General features: G+C 46.5%; 1 protein-coding gene across 1 annotated transcript in view; it reads left to right on the top strand.

Annotated features, from left to right (window-relative positions):
- Positions 1-18308, top strand: part of LOC125720187 (neurexin-1-like) — a 609464-nt gene that overhangs the window by 333836 nt on the left and 257320 nt on the right. Inside the window, 3 exon segments of the mRNA XM_048995368.1 lie at positions 4240-4359; positions 4504-4885; positions 6326-6516. Of these exon segments, the coding sequence (XP_048851325.1) occupies positions 4240-4359; positions 4504-4885; positions 6326-6516 (693 nt within the window).

Below are 18308 nucleotides of genomic sequence, written 5' to 3'. Positions count from 1 at the left end.
GAGTCTGAGGTAGCAGCGTCTTTTTAGCTGGTGGTATTTTTGGTCGCAGTTTTGCTTTTTTATTTAGTGTTTAATAGAGCGTTTAAGTACTAACCAATTATTATTTTCTTCTTTCCAAGCTGTCCGTTGTTTTAACCAGCACAGTTTAATGAGGCTATCTAATGATGTGAGTTTTGATGAACACACAATGCAAATCAAGTGATGGACGCCGTCGAAAACAGTTCTGCTTTATTCCGCCATACCTATGAGTTTCTGGGCTTGCATCCAGATTATTAAATGTAATTCTATAAAGAATACTTTACTGATAAAATTCATTGTGCTATTGTTGCATTACTCCTGCGGTTTTAGTCTAATTAGACCTTTTAAAAGCCAGAAAAAAATATGCAAAAGAGAAGCCGAATAGCAAATATTGTGATATGACTGAAATTACAGACATTATTTCCTTCCAGCTGAGTTAATATTTTTGTTTGTTCAATCTTGCCTTGAATCTTAAATCACCTCTGGGACAGATTTACTTAGACAAGTAGAATTCATGATGAAAACGACACTCATTTTTGCACACGCAAATTACTCCAGACGTCGTAGGCAGTACATTAAGGGCCTGGAATGGCTTCATTGAGTGAATTTTAATACCACCCAGGCCACTTGGTGTTTGACTCGACTTCAATTCGTTTGATCTGCAGGAAAGTGAATCAGTCAAAGACAGATTTTAACTTCAAAAAATACATGCCAATAATTTACCAACTAATTTTGTCTTTTTTTTTTTTATAAGGAACTTTCCCTCCTTGTGTTTTAGTAGAGAAATCTTCACCTGTGACACTTCCCTGTGCAAAAACTGGCAGTCAATCCCAACCCCCATGTTTTATATACAAACCTTAGGGATCCTACTGGAGCAATACTCCTGAATATGTATTACAATCGTAAAATAAAACTATGAATCAAATTTTCCCTTGTTTTCCTTTAAGCAATTGATCCAGCAATGTGATGTTTTGTTATTTATTAGTTAGCATAATTTTTGCAAATTTTTTTTTCAGTCTCGTAGGTAAAATGCTCAGGTCTGTGCTGTGTGTAGCATAAACAACTTGGCATGTGCGTTTGGAAAAACAGCCTCATCTCACATCTCGCTCAATTTGCCAAAATGCCGTTTGTTCTATGGAGCTCCAGGGTGATTTTGCTGGAAGATCACAAAAATCGTTTAATAACCATATGCCTCGAAGGGGGGGGGGTGCTTTCCCGAAATCTTACAGAATGGAAAACATCCGCGTTTAGTACTTGTTAGATACAGTTTTTGCTTCCTTGCAAAATACAGTCTTTGCTTCCAAAAGCTGTAATACAAGCGTCGTCTTTTACCCCATGTAACTTATACAACTTGTTCGGGGGAAAGAACATTTGTACTTGCGTGTAATAACGAAAAATGAGTTTAGCAACAGTAACAGCCTTTGCTTTCCGTCACATTTGTTGCGCATAGCTGCTTCTAATAGCACACAAGGTTAATTGGTAGCTGAGCCGATTAGTAGAATAACAGTTCTTTTCAGAAATAAAGTTTAGCCGCTCAGACTGCCTCGGACACGGTGTTTAAATTGTCAGACCACCGGCATCTGGACGATGTGTATCTTTTCATAAAACCTGCTACTCCAGCACTCATGGTAATATAGATGTGCTTGAGGTGGAATGATGTAGAATAGTCGCTTTCTTCGCAGATGCACTCCGGGCGTCAGTGTCGCACTGCTGCTCGCATGGTTAACCTTTGACCTTGACAATTTTCAACCAGAAGGGTAGTGGCGTAATTTCCCAGCAGCCTCCGTGCCGCCAAGCTGCGACGCAGAGAAGGGCGAGATGCGATGTCACCGTTTGCCGCGACGACGCTGCGTGTCCTACGTGCGGGCGGGAGGGAAGGGTGTATGAACCTGGGCCAGACTGCACCGTTTGCTGCGAGACTGCCTGCGTTGGCCTGACTGCTTCCCCTTTGATGTATCGCATTTGTTGCTTGGAAACAGATGAATGTCCAGTGAGGTTAGAGGTCAGTGCGTGATTTTTGAATTCATGCAGAGGCTCCATTTAGAGTATAACAACGAACATTAGAGCAGCTAGAAATTGGCTACAAGATCCTCAGTAATTATGCTATCAGTCACCTGTAATGATTCTCTCCGATTATACCTCAGGAAAACACTGGACAAAATGAGGCACATGTGACCCCCCCAGTCCTGCACTGCCATGGGACAGGGTGCATTTAAGCGATGCCAGCGCCGTTCTATCCAAAAAGCAGGTCGCCCACATAACAGGAACACAAAGTCTTCCTTAATACCGACGTTGGGTCAAAGCCTATGTTTCTCTGCCATCGGTTTCAGGGACATGATGCGCTGAGGTGCATAGCTCAAATGCAGGTAAATAATAGGAAATAAGTATCGAGAGATAAATATGGCATTTTAAGACCTGGGGGGTGTTCCACGAATCAGGATATCTCAGTTAGCTGGGTTAACTTAACCTAGAAATCATGATCGTCCAATAGGAATGCTTCTTACCTAAACTCTTATTGGATGATCCTGACTTCTAGCTTAAATTAACCCAGCTAACTGAGAAATCCTGCTTTGTGGAACATTAAGGCATTAAAACAAAAGATATATAAATATAAATGACATAGGAATATAAATATGACATATTAATACCTGGGGCCTGTTTCACAAAACAGGTTTTCTTGCTTACTTTCTTGCTGTAACTGGATACCTTGTTGGATTTAAGGTGGTCTGGGCTAAATGCATTTTATCTTTGTTCACTTGCTTTTATCCCAGACTACCTTAAATGATAAGTTATCTGGCTAAGCAAGAAATCCTGCTTCATGGCACAGGCCTCTGGACATCACGGCATAAGAGAGAGACTAAACCACCTCATAGGTGGGAACGTACTGGTGCGTGTGGGGTATCGAATTGGATGAGTAGAAATGTGCAATAAATAGATTTTCATTTCACAGTTAAGAGTGCAGCATTGTTAGACCTATTAACAGATCACAGCTGATTAGTCTGTCACTCTTAACATCGTAATTAGACATTCGCATGGTAACGCCTTTGTTCAGGCCAAGGAGAGGAGACTGCTAGGACACTGTATCCGAATGCTTCTGTGAAGTATACTTCTGTATGCTAGGGCACTGTATCTGAATGCTGCTGTGAAGCATACTTCTGTATGCTAGGGCAGTGTATCTGAATGCTGCTGTGAAGCATACTTCTGTATGCTAGGGCAGTGTATCTGAATGCTGCTGTGAAGCATACTGTACTTCTGTATGCTAGGGCAGTGTATCCAAATGCTGCTGTGAAGCATACTTCTGTATGCTAAGGCAGTGTATGCGACGTCTGCTGTGAAGCGTACTGTACAACTGTATGCTAGGACACTGTATGCGAATGCTGCTGTGAAGCATACTTCTGTATGCTAAAACACTGTATGCGAATGCTGCTGTGAAGCATACTTCTGTATGCTAGGGCAGTGTATCTGAATGCTGCTGTGAAGCATACTTCTTTATGCTAGGACACTGTATGTATACTTCTGCAACAGTCTGCTTCGCCTTAGTAATCCGCCCGCCTTTCTAGTGTCAACATTGTCAAGCAAAAAACTCGTGGAAATAGAATCAAATAAAATAAAGCCCGAGGCTTGGGTGCTCTCCGGGAGCCAGCCGTGAGGTTTCCAGCGGCAGCCGATAATTCAGGCTGTGGGCTTCCACTGAAGGTCATCATCTATCTGATGGCAGGGATCAGTCTGCAAGGTCTCGGCCATGTTGGAAATATGATATGGACACGGCTGTATGGTGAAATAGAGAAGCGTGTATGAATAACTGCGGTGATGGAGGGGGTAACTGGAGAAAAGAGTAGGAACGTGTGTGTGTGTGTGTGTGTGTGTGTGTGTGCCCAAAGGCATGTGTGTGTCGAAGGACACACCTGTATGTGTGTCCCATTAATATGTGTATCCTGAGATGTGTGTGTGTATCTCCAAGACATGCATGTATATGTGTGTCCAAATACATACATGTGTTTGTCCAAAGATATGTGTGAATGTGTTCATGTGTGTGTGCGTGTGTGTGTGTCCGTGTCCTTATTTGTGCATGAGTGTATCCAGACACACGCGTGTGCGTGTACTTGGTGTGTGTGTGTGACGCTCGCATACGGGTCCCCTCCACCCCGGGTAGACGGTAGGTGCGGCTCCACCACAGGCGGATGCTCACTGCGGTCACTGACCCCTGTGTCCCTCTCGCAGGCAAGGGACCGGAGACGCTGTTCGCAGGACAGAAGCTCAACGATAACGAGTGGCACTCGGTGAAGGTGGTGCGCCGCGGCAAGAGCCTGCAGCTCTCAGTGGACAACGTCACCGTGGAGGGTGAGGGTACGACGTGACTGCATGCACGCCATCTATGGGCGGCCAGCAAGAGCGACCATTTCGTGTCTGAGTTACCTCTGAGTGGGCGATCGCGCTGCCATGGCAACAGTTGTTCTGGCTGAACCCCCCCCCCCCCCCCCACAGGCCAAATGACCGGTGCGCACACGCAGCTGGAGTTCCACAACATCGAGACGGGCATCATGACGGAACGCCGTTTTATCTCTGTGGTGCCGTCCAACTTCATCGGACACCTCCAGGGGCTCTCCTTCAACGGGGTGCCCTACCTGGACCAGTGCAAGAACGGGGACATCTCCTACTGCGAGCTGAATGCCCGCTTCGGCATGCGCCACATCATCGCCGACCCCGTCACCTTCCGGAACAAGGCCAGCTACCTGGCGCTGGCCACCTTGCAGGCCTACGCCTCCATGCACCTCTTCTTCCAGTTTAAGACCACGACCTCCGACGGCCTGCTGCTCTTCAACAGCGGAGACGGAAGCGACTTCATCGTGGTGGAGCTGGTCAAGGGGTGGGCAGGACTTCCTCACGCCGTTTATCACAGCCTAATGTCAGCTGTCTGTCTTTCTCTCTGACTGACTGTCTGTCTGTCCGTCTTTCTGTCTGTCTGTTATCCTATCTATCTATCTGTCTGTCTGTCTGTCTGTCTGTCTGTCTGTCTTCATTTATATAGCAGATGTTTCTGTGCAGAGTAATGAGGTAGCTGCACATTGCAAACATCCCTTCACTGTAAATATTTGCTCTGAGTCCGGTAGAGGTGAACTTTGGGGGGGGGGGGCTTTGTGAGGCTAGGTCAGTTAAAAATAAACAGAATATTTTGTGAAGCAGGTTATACCTGAGGTTTTTTAGCCAGCGATATAAATGCAGACCTGGAGTATTTCCATGGATGAGAAGTGCTTGGGTTTGAGGTGCATTGGGCGGCAGTTCAGCACCACATGCAGTTTTGGTCAGTTTTGGGGGTGTTATGAGCATCCAATAGGGCTCAGTGAAATGTCGTTATGGGCGTCGTTCACAATTCGCAGAACAGTGCCGGGCAACAATTGCGGAAGGGTGATCTGTCAATTCACAGTAAATAGCGTGCAGAAATTAAATGAGTAAATAAGCACTCTAGCACAATAAATCATTTCCTATAATGAGGAGTAATGTAATCCTGTGAGCCCACAGCGATCTGAGGAAAAGGCCTTTTGTTCAGTTCAAGATGTTCTTAAATCGGAGGGGAAAAAAGCCTGTTTCAGAAGAAAAGGGCAGTGAATTCGGGGCTGGTGAGTTTCAGAATAAAAAAAAACATCTATCCTATATCATCCAGAAATTTGCTGCAGTCACAAGAAATTAAAGAGCGGAAGACATCGCGTAACCTCGGACCCTCAGAACCGAATGTGTAATGTGCTACTTTTTCTAGTCATTAATGGCATTTTCAGCACAGAGACCTGGACTAAATTGTTCTGACCCGAATGAAGCTGGTCTCTTTGTCTGCAGGGCTTACGTGGTTTGCCTGTAGACGCCTCGGCTCGCGTCAGTCATCAAGTAAAGTCGTCGGGCGCGTGTCGCTCTGTTGACAGGCGGGAAACGGGCAGAACAAATTTATATATTGAAAACAATGTCCGTTGTGTGCCGTGCTTTTTAAAACACTTCTACGCTGAAAGACAGCAACCTTTGAAAGACCTTCATTTTCTCAAAGGGAAAGTAATCTTTCCTAGAAATGATTACTTCAATGGTGATAAGTCTATCCCTAGTAATAAATATTCACACACTGTCTATAATGTATAATGTAGTGTGTATATAATATACATGTATAGCATTGATATAATACCTCATAGGTCGTAGGGTTTTCTGCTTTGTGTTTGATCTCACAAGTCAGCTGTGGAATACCTGGATTTGTGGCGCCTGTTGTATGATGCCGCTTTACTGTCGCCGTACTAAGGCTTCTCCATGACGCTCTGGTCCCCTTCAGGTATATCCACTATGTCTTTGACCTGGGCAATGGACCTTCCCTCATGAAGGGCAACTCAGAAAAACAGCTTAACGACAACCAGTGGCACAGCGTGGTGGTTTCCCGGGACGCCAACAACGTGCACACCCTCAAGATCGACTCCCGCACCGTGACGCAGCACTCCAACGGAGCACGCAACCTGGACCTCAAAGGTAGGCCGCATCCGCAAGGTAGGCCGCGTCCGCAAGGTAGGCCGCGTCCGCAAGGTAGGCCGCATCCGGTGTACTATCTTCATTCTTGTTGAGTTTCTGAGTAGCACATGCTGTACTAATCTAAAACAGGTAAAGTTGCAAACTAAGCATCCATTACAACTAAGTTCCCAGAATTCCTTACGATCTTGAGCCCATCTGTGCCTGTTTGGGCTGAATGCTGCGTCTGGTTGTGGGAAGCATGTGGAGTAACACCTCTCTGACATGTTATTACAGACAATGCTTACTCCCTCTTAGATCCTTTGGGTAAGATAGCTGTTGTTTCTTACAACATAACTGCAGAGTAAAAATCCAAAACTCACTCGGTCCGTTTGTTGTGATATCCAGTGCACTTAGTGAGTTTTGCAGTTTTGCTCGCCACTTTGGGCACGTAGGTCTATGCAGGGCTGGTTTAGTCAGACATGCAGTTTCTTTCCTGCTTGACTGTGGTTCACACTCAGCGTGTATGACGCTCTTCAGCTCATATGAGTATCAGCAATTCCACACCCGTGTCAAGTGAAAATCTTGCCTTTAAATGAAATGAGAGCGAACTTAGATGAAAGCCAACGAAAAGGTTACCCGTCGAAGTCGCAGGGCCAACCTGCCCAGCTCACCTTTACAGATTACTTTACTTTTCCTGCAGCAGACATTGACACACCAGCTACAGTGATTATTTTATCAAAGACTCCCAAAGATTAAAACGCCAAGCGTCTGTGACTTTCTGTTTGTTACTCCACAAAACCTGCAACACGGGTAGGAGAAGCATATTGCTGTCGCCGTGGGTGAGAGGTGGGGGGGCGGGGGGTGGGGGCAAATGAGGCCGGAGTTTCTCCTGTAAAATTCAGATACGGGTCAGAGGCTCTCAGGAGGCTCTCAGGAGGCTCTCAGGAGGCTCTCAGGAGGCTCTCAGGAGGCTCTGCAGTCTTTATTTTGTCTAATGAAGGTTCTTGCCGTCATCATTTGCCATCTCCCTGCCCATTTTTACTGCGCACGACACATCGCAACTTTTTCCGGCGTTCATAAGACGATGTCTCGGTCTCCTGTCATACTCTTAGGCAGCTCTTGGAACCAGGACTAACCTCTGGAGCGTGGAAGTTTAAAGAGACCGATTTCAACATAATCCATAAAGTGTTGGAGGTCTGGGAAGCGTCTGAACTGTCTAAGACAGACAGCAGGTCTGACTGCGGCTGTTATTCAATAAGGCCGTGTGGATAATGCATCCACTGGCGGGATACCCCATGATTTTATGAGTCTGAAGTAGGTTTAACTAAGTCAGGTGTGCAGAGAATCACAACACTCCTGCAAATGTGATCTTTAGACGATAGCACAGGATATCAGTAACTATGATTTAATCTCATTTTTCAATTCTCCTTTATTTTCTGAGGATCTTCCGGATGGAATTGTATCCATGGTATAAATACTCTATACGATGCATTATCCTCATTACATTCTTGCCTATGTAATAGTATTAATTATCACCACAAGCTTTGTGCACCTGGTCTCAAAATCTAGCAGCTTAATCATAGTCTTTGACTAATGAGCCGTTCTTAATGAATACTTGCTCATAGACCATCCAAAATTGCTAATAAGCAGCAACAGATTCTCGATTATTATTATTATTATTATTATTATTATTATTTTGCATTTACTGTCTACATGAAAGATGCCAGGGTACAGTGATACGTGTAGGGAAAGGCCTGCTTGCTGTTGACTGATTGTTTTCATTTGCTCTGCAGAATCAGAAATAACATGACTGATCCAAATTATTTGACTGTCATTCATAAGCTTTCAGTTGATGTTATAATATTTCATAATGTATTTAAGAAATGCTCACAATACCACAGATACCGCATCAGAGGGCAGTCATGGTTTGAGCAGAAGCAGTGATTCTAACATGAAAGGAAAATATTATAATTGTGATTTCTATACTAATTGCACAGAATGCATTTTTAATGACTTAAGAGATCAAAATGAGAGCAGATGATCAGTGGGTGATTGGGGGCTTCACGATATTTTCTGTTGTAAAATGATGCATGAAGAGTGCAGTAATCCAGCTGGAGGGAAACGCTGAGGTATAACGCCAGTATTGCGCACTGTGGATGCGTATTTTGTACCTTAACTAGTGTTTCCCAACCCGGTCCTCGGGGACAGTTCACATTTTTGCTCCCTCCCGGCTCCCAATGCACCTGTACCAGGTATCCGGCTGTTCTGTATTGGCTGGGAGCAAAACTGAGGACTGTTTGCAGGCCCTGGCCACCTGCCCGGAGGTATGATAGCCTGCAATATTGTTACTTTGTGAGAGTTAAATCACCTGTAAGCGGAGTTATAAAAATGTCCGACACTAACATGCTCAGTTCTTCTTCATTAGGGTTTTGTCAGCTGCAATGCATTTTGGGAACTACAGTCAGAAGGACTAGTCTGGGAAGTATCCAGACTATCTGGGATTTCTCCTTTCTGCGTCAGGAGAGGGATATACATCCGTCCATCCATCCATCCATCCATCCAAACTCTGGTCCTAATCAGGGTTTTGGGAAGCAGAATATAAATATTTTCTTTTCCTAGCCAGGAAACCTGAATTAAATACTTTCACACAGTACTTCCGTCCCCATTACAGAGATATAGCATCAAAGCTGTAACATAAATGGAACGTAATTAGTTAATTATGCAAAGACACATTTTAAGTGTGGAATCGCTCCATGCCGCCGTTTCTGCCGCCTTGGTCATGCATACTTTAGGATATTGTTTGGATATTGCTCTGCCACTATTCATTAGGCTTTCTGAGTGGGAAACGTAATTTTTACTATTTCAAAGCAATCCCATTATCTGGAAAGAACAGACTTTTCGGTCCTCTTCAGTAAATTGCCTTTGTAGTCTCCTCATTCTGGATGACAGCAGCTACTTGCCTGATAATTGAATATATTCTACTGAAGTTTCTCACCTGTGGCTCCTGTATGAAAGAGGGACGAGATATCATGGCCCTTTTTTGTACCCGAGGGTGTTTGACAGCCGTGTCTACAATAGCTCAGCACTAACCACTTGTAACTATGCAGAAATGTATGCAGGCACGGAGAGTGTAGCTGTTTTGTGCCGGTCGGATAGGTATGAATAGGAGATGAATCCTCTGCACATTAATTATGCAGTTTGGCAATGCCATTCCCAATTATGTCTAAGTAGCCTTTTTTAAATACTCCTGTTTCTCTTGAGTGTTATTGTCCGACATCAGCTTAAAAATTTTTATTGCCTAATAATATGATTAGGTTTGTTATTCCCATGTTAGTTATTTCTGGTTCGTGGTTTGTTTCATTTTAAATGCATTTTGACTGTACTAATTCCACCAAGACATGGGTATTTAAAGTGAATGTGTGTGTTAGACTGGATAGATTACAGTGCTTCTTCACCCAGTCCTCTGGGACCTCCAGGCAGTCTACATTTTTGCTCCCTCTCCGCTCCCAGTGCACCTGTACCCGGTAATCGGTGTTCTTGATTGGCTGGGAGCTTGGAGGGAGCAAAAATGTGGACTGTCTGGTGATCTCAGAGGACTGGACTGAGAAACAGCGGGGTAGAACAAGGACTATATTTTCCATAGAGTACATGAGGTGGAATGAAGATGAGTGACCGAAAGTGATGAGTGATAGAGGGTGATGAGTGATAGAGGGTGATGAGTGATAGAGGGTGATGAGTGACAGGAGGTGATAATTAACATGGACAGTGGCATCCAGGGACGGATTATGGGTTGTGTGGGCCCCTGGGCAAAACGTTCGCGAGGGCCCCCCCCCCCCCCCCCCCCACCACCACCACCACAATTCAAGGGCCCTTGGCAGCCAAACGCCCTCCCTATAGGGTCAGGGGCCCTTGTAGGCAGAGGATCAAAGAATGTAGGCCCTCTAAAATAGACAAACGAAAATACATTGTTGATAAGCGTTGCAAATTGTTTTGGGCTAGGGGCCCTACGGACCCCCTGCACCCCAAGGGCCCCTGGGCAGCGGCCCCGCTGGCCCGGTCCGTAATCCGTCCCTGGTGGCATCCCATTGATATTTCCTGAGATATCCTAGTGTCTGTCACCCATGATGCTGGAAATCCCGCCTCCCAGGTTAATTCTTGTCACTGATTAGTCCATGGCCCATACTTGCATTTTTGCTCTCATGTGGTTGGTTACTTTTGAATTTGTAATATAATAATAAATCTAAAATACATTTGAAAAAAAATCACATTGATATTTAGAAACTGCTGTATGTAAATAAATATTGTTTATAATTTTATAAGAAAACATCCATCCATCCATCCATCCATCCATCATATTTCTTGTGCATTTATTGTGACATTGCTTGTTTGTCTTTTTAATTCTGCTATTCCTTCTTGTCCTCTGATGTAATGGGGGAAATGGTGGGAAAATGTGTGTGTGTTCCTGTGTGACTGTGTGTTTTGGCTTGTTATCCGGGGTTGATCTGGGTCTTGACTCGAGAGCAGGGGCTTTAACTCCATCTCTTGACACCCGCGCCCCGCCTCTAATTATGGGCATATGGAGAGCTCCCCAGGCCGGCTGAGCGGTCCAAGTACACTCGGCAGTTTGGCAGCGCTGAGCTTTAAGCACACAGACGCGCTTTGGCGCAAAGGGCTGCACGCTTTTCTCATTCTCCGAGGCTCTTCGGGTTTTCATGGACGTCTTTTTCGGGTCGCCTGTGAGATGGAGACAGGCATGCTTCCAGCCCCCCCCATCCCCCCGGGCAAGCTGGCCCACCGGCATATTTTACTCCAACACTGCCCGGCTTTCTGCCGTAAACGAAAGGACTCAGGGAAGAATTTAGGATTTGCACCTGCAGAGACACCGGTTATGCTTCATAAACGGCAAATTAAAAATGCACGAGATATGTCAGATGCATTTTAGAAATAATTTTCTCGTGTTTTCTGTCGGCTATAGAAATCAAGGAGACCTTTCCGTCAATAGCTCCCGGTGTCTTTAATAAGCCCATCTCCTTCGTAATTTGAAGCATTTTTTTTTCCTTTTTAACCAAACACCTGGTGTTCATTTTCAGCGGCGCTGCCACCTTCTTTAAATAGCATAATAAAAGCAGAAGGTATTGAACGGCGGGATGTAACTCCGGGTCTCTGGAGGAAAAGCCGTCCGCCGCAGTCATTATGCCGCCGAGCGCGCGCCGCTGCGCCTCGCGCCGCGCCTAGCGCCTTTCATACCGGGTGCCCTGATGGCTTGATTGCATCGCTGAACTATTATATCCGCCAATGCATCTACATATTTACCGTGACCCATTATGAATGTGTCACCGTCATATATCTGCCGGGGATTCTTTTAGGGAAATATATCTAACACCTTTTTTCATATTAAAAAAAGAGTAAATCTGTAAATGTAGCAGAGTAACTTAATAGCGTTTTTTCCCTTGTACCTCCGGAAACTCCGGAAACCGTCTGGACGCAGCTTGCTGGGCTGTTGCAGATTGCATTGCATTTGGGGAAGATGAGAAAACGCGTGGTGAGGCGGGTTTGTGGGTCGGTGCCTCGGGAAGCGAGCCCCGGAGGCGCTCCGCAGCGCCGGCAGCCGGAGGTGTCGCGCCGCTTTCTTACAGACCCATTGCCCGGCGTGACAATGAGGTGACATTGAAATTGCTGAAGCTCTCCTCTCAGGCAGAGCAGTAAGCTCCCTGTAAACCTGCTCTTCACGGACAACAAACTCAGCTGCTCGGACTCCCGGAATACTAAATAATGCTCCCATTTGAAATGCTCACCACTCCACCTACTGTCATTGAATGGGAGGCAAACTGTGTCAACGACTTTATTTGAAAATCTTTTTTGATGGGTTAGAATCTGCCAGGATGTCCTCTGTGCTTCTTGGAATAGGCTCTAGGCTCACCAGGATGCCACATTGATAAATGGTTCAGTTAAATGATGGATGTGCGGATGTATGGATGTTAAAGTCATAGAAATGATCCATACTGGAGGTTAAATATGGCATTACAATAGTCATATTAAACCAGAGTAAAGACAATAGTGAAGTATGGTTTTATTGATTTATGGTGTCACACCATTAATTAATTAGTTTGTTCATTTGTTCGTTTGGTTTGTTATTTGTTTGTTTGTTTGTTTATGTAGTTGTTTGTTTGGTTAGTTTTCGATACAGTGACTTTCACAACAGAGTGGCCTCAAGGCGCTATACATGGGTGTCTGGTGATACATCATGACATCATTAAGACAGAATAACATATATTATGTGTATCTACCATTTGTAACAAAAGCCACTAGAGGCGGAAGGTAGGGGACGCACCTAATGGGGTGCCAGTCCATCACAGGGTAGAAGGTAGGGGACGCCCCAAACGGGGTGCCAGTCCATCACAGGGTAGAAGGTAGGGGACGCACCTAATGGGGTGCCAGTCCATCACAGGGTAGAAGGTAGGGGACGCACCTAATGGGGTGCCAGTCCATCACAGGGTAGAAGGTAGAGGACGCACCTAATGGGGTGCCAGTCCATCACAGGGTAGAAGGTAGGGGACGCACCTAATGGGGTGCCAGTCCATCACAGGGTAGAAGGTAGGGGACGCCCCGAACGGGGTGCCAGTCCATCACAGGGTAGAAGGTAGGGGACGCCCCGAACGGGGTGCCAGTCCATCACAGGGTAGTAGGTAGGGGACGCCCCAAACGGGGTGCCAGTCCATCACAGGGTAGAAGGTAGGGGACGCCCCGAACAGGGTGCCAGTCCATCGCAGGGTAGAAGGTAGGGGACGCCCCGAACGGGGTGCCAGTCCATCACAGGGTAGAAGGTAGGGGACGCCCCATACAGGGTGCCAGTCCATCGCAGGGTAGAAGGTAGGTGACGCCCCATACAGGGTGTCAGTCCATCACAGGGTAGAAGGTAGGGGACGCCCCGAACGGGGTGCCAGTCCATCACAGGGTAGAAGGTAGGGGACGCCCCGAACGGGGTGCCAGTCCATCACAGGGTAGAATGTAGGGGACGCCCCGAACGGGGTGCCAGTCCATCACAGGGTAGAAGGTAGGGGACGCCTCATACAGGGTGCCAGTCCATCACAGGGTAGAAGGTAGGGGACGCCCCGAATGGGGTGCCAGTCCATCACAGGGTAGAAGGTAGGGGACGCCCCGAACGGGGTGCCAGTCCATCACAGGGTAGAAGGTAGGGGACGCCCCATGCAGGGTGTCAGTCCATCACAGGGTAGAAGGTAGGGGACGCCCTGAACGGGGTGCCAGTCCATCACAGGGTAGAAGGTAGGGGACGCCCCATACAGGGTGCCAGTCCATCACAGGGTAGAAGGTAGGGGACGCCCCGAACGGGGTGCCAGTCCATCACAGGGTAGAAGGTAGGGGACGCCCCGAACAGGGTGCCAGTCCATCACAGGGTAGAAGGTAGGGGACGCCCCATGCAGGGTGTCAGTCCATCACAGGGTAGAAGGTAGGGGACGCCCCATACAGGGTGCCAGTCCATCACAGGGTAGAAGGTAGGGGACGCCCCATACAGGGTGCCAGTCCATCACAGGGTAGAAGGTAGGGGACGCCCCGAACGGGGTGTCAGTCCATCACAGGGTAGAAGGTAGGGGACGCCCCGAACGGGGTGTCAGTCCATCACAGGGTAGAAGGTAGGGGACGCCCCGAATGGGGTGCCAGTCCATCACAGGGTAGAAGGTAGGGGACGCCCCGAACGGGGTGCCAGTCCATCACAGGGTAGAAGGTAGGGGACGCCCCATACAGGGTGCCAGTCCATCACAGGGTAGAAGGTAGGGGACGCCCCGAACGGGGTGTCAGTCCATCACAGGGTAGAAGGTAGGGGACGCCCCGAACGGGGTGTCAGTCCATCACAGGGTAGAAGGTAGGGGACGCCCCATACAGGGTGCCAGTCCATCACAGGGTAGAAGGTAGGGGACGCCCCGAACGGGGTGTCAGTCCATCACAGGGTAGAAGGTAGGGGACGCCCCGAACGGGGTGTCAGTCCATCACAGGGTAGAAGGTAGGGGACGCCCTATACAGGGTGTCAGTCCATCACAGGGTAGAAGGTAGGGGACGCCCCATACAGGGTGCCAGTCCATCGCAGGGTAGAAGGTAGGTGACGCCCCATACAGGGTGTCAGTCCATCGCAGGGTAGAAGGTAGGGGACGCCCTGAACGGGGTGCCAGTCCATCGCAGGGTAGAAGGTAGGGGACGCCCCATACAGGGTGCCAGTCCATCGCAGGGTAGAAAGTAGGGGACGCCCCATACAGGGTGTCAGTCCATCACAGGGTAGAAGGTAGGGGACGCCCCGAACGGGGTGTCAGTCCATCACAGGGTAGAAGGTAGGGGACGCCCCATACAGGGTGTCAGTCCATCACAGGGTAGAAGGTAGGGGACGCCCCATGCAGGGTGCCAGTCCATCGCAGGGTAGAAGGTAGGGGACGCCCTGAATGGGGTGCCAGTCCATCACAGGGTAGAAGGTAGGGGATGCCCCGAATGGGGTGCCAGTCCATCACAGGGTAGAAGGTAGGGGACGCCCTATACAGGGTGTCAGTCCATCACAGGGTAGAAGGTAGGGGACGCCCCGAACGGGGTGTCAGTCCATCACAGGGTAGAAGGTAGGGGACGTCCTATACAGGGTGTCAGTCCATCACAGGGTAGAAGGTAGGGGACGCCCTATACAGGGTGTCAGTCCATCACAGGGTAGAAGGTAGGGGACGCCCCGAACGGGGTGCCAGTCCATCGCAGGGTAGAAGGTAGGGGACGCCCTATACAGGGTGTCAGTCCATCACAGGGTAGAAGGTAGGGGACACCCCGAACGGGGTGCCAGTCCATCGCAGGGTAGAAGGTAGGGGACGCCCCGAACGGGGTGTCAGTCCATCCCGCACACGCCATGCACACACCAAGCACACGGAGCCCACTTCTTTGTAGGTGTGAGGCCATAGTGCGGCCCACCACATCACCTCAAAGATCTCCAACTCTTGAGAATTTATCTTGTGAATGGTGTTGATCTGTTGTGTTTAATAATATTTAATGTGGGAAAAAGTAACAGTTTTATTCCTTTGTATAACAGAGTCATATTGCACCAAGAAGTATAAATATCCCTTTCAAGATATTTGTACAACAGCAAGGTTGGTGTATCTGGTAGGACGTCAGGCCTCATAATTACACAGGAGATCTTCGGGGGCGTGAGGGAGACGCTGCCACCTGCACAGGTTAAATAAAAACCCTTCGTATAAATGTGTTGTAGCATTACGATCAAGTGAGACCTCAAGGTTATTCGTAGCGTAGGTCTCTGGTTTGTGGCTGAGAATTTATAACAGCAAAACCACCATGATGTCTTAATTCCATTACACTGTTGGCCACATAATGTGAAAACTTAATGTGTTTTGTATATGTTTTCTAAATCGAGTTTATTTTTTTTAAAGAATTACCTCATATTACAATGTTTTTGTAATGAAGCAAGTGCATGTCTAAATTCAATTATTTTTATTTTCGGTTCAGTGTGAAATCTGCAGTTAGCCTCATCTGAGCAGCTCCTGTTTCAGTGTATGGCACCTTTTGATGTCATACAGTAATTTTTACCAGCAGTAAAATATTTCCTCGTTTGTGTGCTTTTTGACATCAAAAGACACACTTGTCCCCCTCCATCTCTTGGGGTCGCTCACATCTCAGTGAAGCACGATGAACACAATATGAATAAATTATCCACCAAAACACTGACTGATGATAGAGTTTAGTTATTATTTTAAAGAAAAACTATTTTGATTTTTGCTTTTAAGCATTCAAATCTTACGTGATTTTTCCAGGTGACTGGTCCTTTGTGTGTGTGTGTGTGTGCGTGTGTGGGTGTGTGTGTGTGTGTGTGTGTGTGTGTGTGTGTGTGTGTGTGTGGTCCAGGTATACAATACATTGTGGGGACCAAATTTTGCTATTTTTTTTTTTTAATTTTGCATGAAACCTGTTGTTTTGATGATGTGGCAACCTTTTTTTCAGTCCCCACAAGGGGAAACTCAATTTTATAAAAACCTGCCACGAGTCAAAAAATTAAAAATGCCTTGTGAAGTCTTGTGTTTTGTTTGGGTAGGGCTGGGTAGGGGTTACGGTCGTGATGTTGGGATTAGGGTTATGCCCATTGCAATGAATGGACTGTCCCCACAAAGGTAGGAGTATGTGTGTTGTTTTTTATTCCTTTATTGCCTTATCCCTCCATCTTCCTTCTGTCTTCCTGTACAATATCTATATGAATTAGTGATGAGGGGTCCATTAATGAGCAGCACGCAAGCAAGGTTGGTTTTACACACATGGTGCGTGTGCAGCTGTCGATATTGCGATCGGTAATCTGAGACACATAGACATATATGTAAAGACACATATCGCTATCGGTAATCTGAGACACATAGACATATAAGTAAAGACACATATTGCTATCGGTAATCTGAGACACATAGACATATAAGTAAAGACACATATCACTATCGGTAATCTGAGACACATAGACATATATGTAAAGACACATATCGCTATTGGTAATCTGAGACACATAGACATATAAGTAAAGACACATATCGCTATCGGTAATGTGAGACACATAGACATATAAGTAAAGACACATATCGCTATCGGTAATCTGAGACACATAGACATATAAGTAAAGACACATATCGCTATCGGTAATCTGAGACACATAGACATATAAGTAAAGACACATATCGCTATCGGTAATCTGAGACACATAGACATATAAGTAAAGACACATCGCTATCGGTAATCTGAGACACATAGACATATAAGTAAAGACACATATCGCTATCGGTAATCTGAGACACATAGACATACTGTATAAGTAAAGACACATATCGCTATCGGTAATGTGAGACACATAGACATATAAGTAAAGACACATATCGCTATCGGTAATCTGAGACATATAGACATATAAGTAAAGACACATCGCTATCGGTAATCTGAGACACATAGACATACAGTATAATAGCAGCATGTGACTCTGTGGGCTAAGCCTGTGTTCCTGTAATCAGAAGGTCGCAGGTTCAAACCCAGCCTCAGCCTGTGGGTCCTTGAGCAAGGCCCTTAACTCCCAGCTCCCTGGGCGCCGCTACTAGTGTCCTTCGCAGACAACTTCCTCTATGAAAAAAGAGCAAGTTGTGGGAGGCGTAAAGACAATTTCCCTACGGGGATCAATAAAGTATAAGTAAAGACACATATCGCTATCGGTAATCTGAGACACATAGACATATAAGTAAAGACACATATCGCTATCGGTAATCTGAGACACATAGACATATAAGTAAAGACACATATCGCTATCGGTAATCTGAGACACATAGACATATAAGTAAAGACACATATCGCTATCGGTAATCTGAGACACATAGACATATAAGTAAAGACACATATCGCTATCGGTAATCTGAGATACGTAAACATATAATTAGGTCCTTGAGTGAGGCCCTTAACCTCAAATGTCAAGCCCTGTTTTGTTTCGTCACTTTGAGTAAAAGTACCTGCTAAACAAGTAAAATTTGTCAAACCTCCACACATGATAGCTAGTTAGAGCAGCACGGCCTGGTTTTAATGACCTGTGCAGTCAGTCAACACTCCACAGCGCGGGGTCAGGGCAGCCGGCCGAGCAATGCCCCCCTCACCTACCGCGACGTGCGGCCCATGTGGCGAATCGGTACAAATAGCCGCTATAAACCAAGGTGTGTTTCTCACCTTCTTTTGAAAGAAAAAAATTGTCGAGTAGCAGCAAAGCATTCTGGGAAAGAATACTAATAATTAAATTGGCTAAC

The sequence above is a fragment of the Brienomyrus brachyistius genome, chromosome 24, assembly GCF_023856365.1.
Source record: "Brienomyrus brachyistius isolate T26 chromosome 24, BBRACH_0.4, whole genome shotgun sequence".
In the NCBI taxonomy this organism is placed as follows: Eukaryota; Metazoa; Chordata; class Actinopteri; order Osteoglossiformes; family Mormyridae; genus Brienomyrus; species Brienomyrus brachyistius.
The sequence above is the reverse complement of the archived record's forward strand: the minus strand, read 5'-3'. Positions and strand labels throughout refer to the sequence as shown.